The sequence below is a fragment of the Mesocricetus auratus genome, unplaced genomic scaffold (genome assembly GCF_017639785.1).
Source record: "Mesocricetus auratus isolate SY011 unplaced genomic scaffold, BCM_Maur_2.0 Super-Scaffold_100676, whole genome shotgun sequence".
NCBI lineage: Eukaryota > Metazoa > Chordata > Mammalia > Rodentia > Cricetidae > Mesocricetus > Mesocricetus auratus.
In genome coordinates, this window is record NW_024429266.1 from 68,384,203 (window position 1) to 68,393,826 (window position 9,624).

General features: G+C 48.7%; 1 protein-coding gene across 1 annotated transcript in view; it reads left to right on the plus strand.

Moving 5' to 3' along the window:
• Marco (macrophage receptor with collagenous structure) overlaps nucleotides 1-9,277 on the plus strand; it is a 30,684-nt gene extending 21,407 nt beyond the window's left edge. Inside the window, 5 exon segments of the mRNA NM_001281606.1 lie at nucleotides 4,211-4,255; nucleotides 5,871-5,969; nucleotides 6,391-6,435; nucleotides 7,037-7,210; nucleotides 9,033-9,277. Of these exon segments, the coding sequence (NP_001268535.1) occupies nucleotides 4,211-4,255; nucleotides 5,871-5,969; nucleotides 6,391-6,435; nucleotides 7,037-7,210; nucleotides 9,033-9,163 (494 nt within the window). The 3' untranslated portion in view covers nucleotides 9,164-9,277.
• Nucleotides 9,278-9,624: the final 347 nt, after the last annotated feature.

Here is a 9,624-nt window from a genome sequence, read left to right on the forward strand (position 1 = left end):
GAGTGCATGATCTTTGTGACTTTCCGGAAGACAGTTAGGAGCCATGGTCTTTAAGTCCCTCCAGTCCCAGACTCCCCTACCAGGATTGGGGAGATAGCTCAGTGGATAAAATGTTTGCCTAGCAAGCTCAAGGACTTAAATTCAATCCCTAGAACTCATGTCAAAATAAAACAGGCTTGGCAGTACTTGCTTTTAATCCCAGTTCTGTAGAGGTGGAGATAGGTAGATCCCTGGAGTTTGATGGCAGGTCAGCTTAGCCTACTCAGCAAGTTTCAGGACAGTGGGAGACACTGCCTCAGAAAACAAGGTGGGAAGCATCAGAGGAACAACAGCTGGTGTCCTTTGCCTGCCACATGCATCCATGTGTACACACACACACACACACACACACACAGAGGAATCCACACCAATTTCACACACAAGTATCCACATACATACTCACACCTGCACACACACAGACCCCCACGCCAATTTTATTACAGACATGTTAGTCTGTGGCTCATTGGTCTTCATGTGCCTGGTAGAAAGCTTTATGTGGTGTCTATACGTGTGTGCATCCCATTTTTCATCCAGGTGGTAAATACCATAGCCCAATCCCATGGGCCACCCATTACATGTGCCTCCTTAGGTAAAAAGGGTGAATTATATATTCTGTTTACAATGTCTGACAATTGCCACTTGGGTTGGCGGCTCACCCAAGGCTGAAGCTTGCCTTCACGCAGCATCTGCTGGCTTATGTGAACTTCCCACAGAAGGGACTTCCCAGAATTCTGTGGACTAACGAATGGCTGTGCAGATTAGATTTGGTGATTTCTAGGATGGTCATCCAGAAGGGTAGATGAGAGATGTGATCCAGATGTTTGAAGACAGCATCCCCTTGTAACCTCACTGCCAGGAGGCTGGTAATCCCCAAGCTAGAGCTTCAGTGGCAGTCATCCAGGTTTGATAAAGCACTCCAGGTTTCAAATCCGTGGCTTTCCCATTTTGTAAATAAAACCATGAATCTCTCAAACCAATATCTAGCTGATTTAGATGAAGACAGAGGAATGCCATTGCACTGGTTTAGCCCAGATGTCACTATTATGGGTTAGTCACAAGCAAGGAGAGATCTGTTTGCTGTGCTTGGAGCTTTTACCACCACACTCTTGATCTCTCATTTTGTCTTTTATGCCTAACAGTCAAGAATCAAGGATGGGGCTGGGGAGATGGCTCAGTCTGTAGAGTCACGCTGCACCAGCATGAGGACCTAGTTCAGATCCCCCAAATCCATGTCAAAGCCAGGCTGGCATAGAGGCCACCTGTAATTCCAGCCCTCGGGAGACAGGGACAGAATCACCAGGGCAAGCTGACTAGCTACACTAGCATGAACTGGAGAGCCTTGGGTCCAGTCACAAACTCCCTTGATAAAGAGGAGAAAGATCAAGAAGAACATTTGACATCAGTTTGGGGCCTCCAAACGGGGGCTCACACATACATATGTACCCATACATGAAACATGCGTGTTATATGAAGGCTCAGTGACTGCCACAGACTGCTAGTGCCCAGTAGATCTAACAGTCCATCCCAATATCTGATCCCGATTTTGTTATATGGAGTAACACAGGTTGTAACCCGAGAGAAATCAAGTTGCCCTTGTTTAAGGCTGCCACATTAAGAGGGGCCCTGGACCAGCAACATGTTAGAAACATGTGTTCTTGAGTCCCCACCTGGTAAGATGATTCTGTGTAAGCACTTGTGTGTGTGGGGGGGGGTGTATGAGTATTCATGGAAATGGGTGCCTTCGTGAGGCATGTGTGTAAATATGAATGTTGGTCCTCAAGTGTGTATGTGTTTGTGTGTGAGTGTGTGTGTGTGTGTGTGTGTGTGTGTGTGTGTGTGTGTGTGTGTGCAGAAACCACCAGCGGGGCTTGTCAGGTAACTTTCCCTACCACTTTTTTTTTTCTTCTGAGACAGAGCATCATTGAGTCAGAAACTTGCTGTTTAGGATAGACTGTCTGACAGTTTACTACCAGGATCTGCCTGTCTCCATCCCCCAACACAGGGTTACAGCCATGCACAGTCCATGCCTGCTTTTACATGGGTGCTATGGACTGGTACTCAGGTTCTCATGCTTGCACAGGAATTGTTCGCATCCAGTGAACCATCTCCTAGCCCCACATAAGCCTCATGCAGGAGAGTCTGAAACACTGAAGTTCAACAGTGATATCATTCAAGGGAGCCCAGAGAGGTCATTCAGACCAAGCTAAGCCACATTCCAGGAAAGGCAAGCCGGCTCACCGGTGGACAAAAACAGCTTCAGGGTACAGTGGGAGCTGAAGTCTGGGGAGCTGCCAGATTGTACTGTTCACGCCTGTGTGACCTTGGATAGATCACCTGAAGTCCCTGAGAGTCATCAGTAAACTCCATCGTCTGTGGTACAGGGAAACAGCAGGAGTCCTGGGGGGGGGGTGAATGATGGGAGAAGGCAGAGCTGGGCTGTGGAGACAGCTCTGTTGGTAATGTACTTGGGGACTTGAGTTTGACCCCAAAACCCATGTGAAAACACACTGCGTTTGGTGGTACCCATTTGTAATCTCAACATGGGGAAGGCAGAGACAGAAAAGTCCCTGGGGCCCAATGGCCAGCCTGAATCAGCGAGTGAGTTCTGGGCCAGTCAGGGACTTGCTGCTGACCAACACTTCTCTCAGGAATCCCTTCAAGAGGCTGCCCCCCATCCCCTACCCCACCCCACCCCCCAACCCCCCCCACCCCCGTTCTCCTTGCTGGCACTGTGTGAGGTGGGGCAGTCAGGAAGGAGCCTCCCTCAGGCCACTGCAAGGAGGTGATGGCTCCACATGGTCTCTGGTGCTGCAGGATGATGGATCCGTGGTAAGGCTGACTTATGTCACAGGTGGGAAGCCTGTCAGGCGCAGGTGGCTGTTAATAGCTGCTGTATCATCTGCTCCTCTTAGTGGCCCACAAATAGCTTGCACTCCCCCAGTTTTGCAGAGCGGTCTGGGGGAGCCCCACTGATTTGAAAGAAGCCTGTATGAGCCTTTAAAGTGCTAAAGGAACAGATTATGACCCACCATGGGGATACTTGAAGGGTACTGGAGACTGTGGGCCTTCTGTGAAAGGTCAGTTCATAGAGGAATGAATGAATGGAGGGGAGTAAAGAGTAGGGCCCAGTGAGAAGGGTCATGGGTCATTTTGTTTGCTGCCAAGTCAGACAATCTGAGTTTTATACCTTTCTTATGGTGGAAAGAGAGAACCGACTCCTGAAAGTTGTCCTTTGGCCTACACACACACACACACACACACACACACACACACACACACACACACACACACACACTAAAAATGTGGGTTGAAGAGAGGGAGGAGCAGGAGACAGACACATTAACCTCAAATGGAATAATTTCCAATGGTTGCTTTATTATCTTTTCATTTTGAACATTGAAACTCCTTTCCCATGCAAATCTTTACACATCTTGGAGACATAGTGAATAATCCAAGATTAGTTAATAGGTGCTGGCCTTGCAGGTCATGAGGATATAAGTTTGATCCCCTAGAATCCACACTAAAAAAAATTGACCAGGCATGATTTTGTGCACCTGTAATCCTAGAGTTGGGGATGTAGAAACAGAAGGATCCACAGGATTCGCTGGCCGGCCAACCTAAACTACTTTGAGTGTTCTAGACCCCAGTGAGAGACCCTATCTCGAAATACAAGATGGACAGAGCCTATCGAGGAGGATGAAGGTTGTCCCCTGGCCTCCATGTGCACACACATACAAACACACAAATTATTTTGACCCATGTGCTATAGGTGATGACCTCCAAAAATCTGGGTGGCCACTCCACAGTCTTTGAAACCAAAACGTTCATTTACAAAAGATTCCTAATCTATCTTCATGAGAGATAAAACAATAATGACAAGGGTTCTATTCAAAGTCAAATCGGGTCACTGGTGGAGAGGGAAGGCAGGCCAGGGCATCTGGACTCTGCCCCTCAGGCTTCCACACAGCACATCACCACTTCAGCCAAGCATGCTGGTCTTCATTGGTCTGCAGTCTGTCTCCCCTCCACCCCACTGTGAAGTTTGAAACAATCAGGGAAACCGGTGTACCCTTCCATCTGCATTAATCAAAGGTAGAGGCTGTCTAAGATTAAAAGTGTCTAATATCTAAGTTTTATTATCCTCTCCCCCTTTCCTGTGTTTCCATCTTAGGAATTCAAGGACAGAAAGGCACAAAAGGAGAATCAGGAGTCCCAGGTAAAGAGCTGGCTTTATTTTAATTTCTCAGGCTGATGACTGGGAGGCCTGTGTGTGTGGAAGCAAAGCCTTATTGACTTTGAACACTGTGACCTAACCCCTCAAAGTTGAGGCAGAGACTCTGAAGTTTGTCACCCAAACCTCCATCCCTTCCCTGGAAGATCCTGGGAAGTGTCAGGAACTCGGTATCCTAAAATGATTAAAAAGCTAAGCAGAGCCAAAGGAGAATAGGCAGCAAATGTAGCCATGTCAGGCTATGCCCACCAATGAACTGGGAGAGCCCCTTCTCCCCTTAGGGGTTAAGGCTTCCCCATCTCTGCTTTGGTCTGTTTTACCCTTCTTGGCTCCTCAAGCCCCTTCTCCCCTCCTGCTGCTACTTCTCATTTGGATATCATCATCTTCTTCTTCATCAATACCCAAAGCAATCTACTTTATAAGGAAACAATCAACTGGAAAATCAAAGGCATGGTGCCGGCTTCCTCTCAGCCTTGGTAAAGGCCAGGTGGTGGGTGGTGTCAATGGTGGCATAGCCCTGATCGTTGCCTGTTACTACAAACACCAATGAGCAAAAATAAGAACTGAATCTGGTTTTGTTTGTTTTGTTTTGAAATAGGGTCTCACTATGTAGCCCTGGCTATGTAGAGCAGGTTAGCCTCAAACTCACAGATATCTCTCTGTCTCTGCCTCACAAGTGCTGGCTGTAACTGAACCTTGAAACTGACTGAAGTTTACTCAGCCAGCCAACATGCTGGGAACATAGGAAATAACATCCCAAAGGACCGGCACTCCCTACTCTGTCATCTCTAGCTAGCAAACTTTATAGAGAGCAGGAGGAATTGTGGTCAGTCTAAAGTTTAGTTCTGCCCCTCTAACCAGGAGGTTAGCCTTGTCTCTGAGATGCCCCTGTCCCATCGATGCTCTCTGTGCAGCTGAGTGTCCTGCTGAGATGTTTACAGTATGTTTGTGGGGAATCCTTTCTGCAAGGATGTAAGCATGCTCTTCTCATGCGTTGCCTAAAAGCCCATCTATCCATCAGTGGGAGTAAGGCAGGACAGGAAGCCAGAGAAGCAGGGTCCCAGATTCTCTTCTGCAGACAGTGCCTTCCCATGGCCTGGAGGACTTCCCAACCATGTCATGTCCTCTTAACGCCCCTTGCCAGAGGCTTAATCTCCCAACACAAGAACTTAGTCGGATTGCATAAACAATGCATGCACATGCCACAGCAAACACTACAACAAACTCAGGCAGACTTCTAGAGTGATGTTTCCTCCATGTGAGCTATGTATTCTATTACAGTCTTAATTTATTAATCAGACACAGGGACCTAGAAACATTCTAGCAAATTCTCACAGAAAAACTAAAACTCCCACATAATTATGTCATTTTCTGAGGACTCTACCAGTCATATTTTCCTGTGCATTCTCAGTGGAATTAAGGTGGGAGACCAGATAACCGGAGCAGCCTGCAGATGGACCAGAACCCTAGCTGCAAGTTTACACTGCCCGTTACCCAGGGATCTGATAGTCAAGGGTCACTCATCCATTAATCAGCAAGGCCCTTGTATCCACCTAGGGAGCAGAGTGGGACGTCTATGGGGCTAACTATCTCCTGTCAGGCCTTGCAGGTAGAAAGGGAGACACTGGAAACCCTGGGCTGGCAGGCCCCAAAGGAGAACCAGGACGACCCGGCCTGAAGGGAGACCCTGGAATGAAAGGTAGGTGGGGCTTTCCTTTGACAAGGACTCACAGGTTAGTGGTCTTCAGAGCCCAGGCTGGTAGAGGTATCTTTATTGAGTTGTCAGCTTACACGCTACAGATTGTCCTGGACAAGCATAACCAAGTTTCCTCAACATGCACACAACCTTCCCGTCTGTGCTCAGCCACCTCAGGCAGCACCACAACCAATCTTTCCGTGAATCATTGCTTACTACATGTCTGTCACTGGTCTAGCTTCCAACTACAACTGAGGCCTGTGTCCCCTTAACCAACCATCAGTGCACATGGCACAGGCAGCTTTTCCCAGAGATGCCAGGTCACAGACAGAGCTGGAGGAGGGCACTGAGTCCTCATTCCTCTATATGTTCTCATGTGGGCAAGATCTTGGATCAGACTGTGTAGTTTTTTTCTTCTTGACAGGGTCTTCTGGCCAGCAAGGACAAAAGGGAGAGAAGGGTGAGAAAGGTAATTGATGTTTTAATTGTCTTTTTGAGCTAATTCAGTGTTGTATAATCTTGTATAATCTTGGTGGCGGGGAGGGGAGGTGCTTGCTTATTTCCCAAGGACTTACTTATCTCTGACCTGAGCCTATTTGTGGCAAAGCATCTCCCATCCCTTCTTTCTCAATCTTTTCTCCCTCTCCTCATTCCTAACTTGTTTTCTTCCTCCTCCCTCCCCCCTCCCTCACCCTCACTGACTTCTTTCCTTTTATTCCTCATCTTCTCAATTTCTCCCTCTTCCTATTTACCTCATCTCTCCCTCTGCTCTCTCCTTCCGTTCCATTTATCACCCTTTTTCCCCCTTCCACAACACATGGCAAGATATGGTCCCATAGAGGTGTCTGCCCTTGTGACTTGTTGCCTCTAGGGCAGAAGGAAGGAGAGCTGGGCACCGACCAGGAAGTGTGGGTGCTGAAGGAGAATTGTTGCAAGCTTTGATGACAAGATCCTGCAAGCAATGTTTGTCCCCCTCCACAGCTGTAGAACCTCTAAGAGCAGCAGCAGAAGGCACTCCAGCCCTGGCTAGCATTCACCTCACCTTACACACGTGCGTTTTTTTTGTCCAGGCCAATCCTTCAAAGAGGTCCGGATTGTGGGTGGCACCAATCGAGGCCGAGCTGAAATTTTCTATAACAACGCCTGGGGGACAATTTGTGATGACAACTGGGATAATAACGATGCCACTGTCTTCTGCCGCATGCTCGGTTACTCCAGTGGCAAAGGATTCACCTTTGGTGGTGGTAAGTGACAGCAGTCAGGGACTTTTTCCCTAGCCATGTCCAAGTGGCTCTTTGGTGAAGTGATTGTAGTATGACCGGGGCTAACGGAAACCATTGGTTCAAGGAACGAGAAGTCCTGCAGCTTAGCAGTGGGCAGAGAAGCCACAGCTCCGGGCTCTGGGCTTACCCCTTTGCTTGGCCACCTGACTGAAGGACACTGTTACATTCCCAGCAGTGACAGCAAAGCCTTTCAAGGGCTCTGGATACTGCTGTGAGCACTGTCCATCCATTCTTGGAGTCAAAAATGCCATGTAGCCAGGCCTGTTTATGGAACGGGGCCAAGTGTGGCTTTTGAAACCTGAAAGAGAGCATGGAACCATGGCGAAGCCAGATGTTCATTTCCATGTCTGGAAACCCAAACCACTAGCTGCCAAATGTCTTAGCCCTGAAGATATCCCCCACTTCTGTGTGTATGCTCATGTGTGCACATACGCATGCACGTGTGTTCATGTGGGTGAACACGCATGTATGTGCACTTGTGTGTGAAAGATAGAGGTCTGTAGGGGTAATCCATGCCCCCTTTTGGGGCGTGGACAAAGGTATGGGCACAGGTGAGAATAAAAAGGAAACGAAAGAAAAAAGTAAGCTCTCTCTTTGGAAGCCTGCCATACTTCTGATCGTTCAGCTTGTGTGCAAATTCTTTCTCTGGTAAATAAATGTATTATATTCCATATTGCATTGACCTCCCTTGTCAGAGGACAACCTCAGTTATTTCTCAGTCCTCACTTTCTTGAGGCAAGGTCTCTCCCTGGCCTAGAGCAACTGACTTGACTGGGCTGCTTGACCAGCAAGCACCAAGGAGCTACCTATCTCCACCTCTGAAGCACTGAGATTACAAGCCCACACCAGATCCTGGTTTTTTGGGGGGGGGGGCCTTTGTTGTTGTTGTTGTTGTTTGACATGGATCCAGGCCTGAGTGGTAGCACTTTACCCACTGAGCCATCTCCTCAGCCCCTGTAGAGATCTTTGTAAAGAACTTCTCGTGTATTCTGTTATTCAGGTCTTGAGAGTCTGAAACAGTGTGACGGAGAGTTTGAGACCATTCTGAGCTACATAGCCGAGCAATGTCTCAAACAAAACCAAAAGTAGAGAATGAGAAGAAAGAAAAGTCATGGCAAGACTTACTCAGTTGGGGGAAGCTGCCCTGGGACACTTGAAATCAGTTTACACGCCCTGTCCTCCCGCCTCAGCAAAGGCCATGGCTGGACAACAGGGCCCAAGTCCAGCTCCTCGTGTTCCTGTCCTCGGGTGTTCTCTGCTCTACCCCACCCCAGAGCACAGACCTGCTGCTCACGCAGAGGCCAGAGACAAGGTGTCTCACTGCACCCGGGGCTGGAGATCTGTACGCAGGTCCTCGTGCTTTTACAACAAGCATTCTTGACCACTGAGCCATCTCCCCGTTTCATACCTGCCTTTCAATAAGGGTCTAGCTGGGATGGGAAATGATCTGTTCACTATCAGTGGGAAGGGGGTTGGCAGAAGCATGGCTACCCTAACCGTGAAGACACACAGATACAGCACGAGGGAGCTGAGCTAATGGGGAGAGAACGGGAGGCTGTATGCACACATAGCGTGTGGATTAAGTAGTAAATATTTGCACGAGGCTTTCACTGTGTGGTTGAGGTCACAGAAGAATCTGAGACATTGTAAGATACTATAGAAGCCTTAGAGCCCTGGGCTATCCTGGCCTCTCTCCCTGTCTGGGAGCTCCTGGGAACCGGCACGTCACCCTGACCTCTCACCTGATACCCTTCCTTTCTCTCTCCTGCTTCCTCTGTCTCAGGCTCTGGGAACATCTGGCTGGATGACGTGAACTGTCAGGGGACAGAGGACAGTTTGTGGAACTGCAGGAAGAACAACTGGGGCTCTCACAATTGCAACCATAACGAAGACGCAGGCGTGGAGTGCCGCTGACGTGGGTGCCGCAGATGTCACCCTGCGTCCCCAGGTGTCTTTGGGCTCCACCCTCATGGAGATCTGTGGGCTCCATCACTCTGTTGAGGGGAGATTAATAAAGCCCTGCTGGGGATCTGCTGTGTCTGAGTGTCACTGAGCTAGTACCGCACATGATAGGCTCACAGACATGAAACATGTGAAAGTTACTGTCACTATATTTCGTCTCTACTATCCCTTCAGTCATTCGTCACTTTTCAGTGATGAATCTGTCCCTCCTTCCCTCCCTCCCTCCTTCCGTCTGTCCCTCCCTCCCTCCCTCTCTCCCTCCCTACCTTACCAGCACATGGCCCTATCTTTGGCTATCTGCTGCCTAGGGGTTGGTTAGCTTGTAGATGGTACCAGGTCATAGATACATGTGAACTGTGCTTTTCCACTCAAGGACTACTCTGAGCTCCATAACTGTGAGGACCTTTGACAGC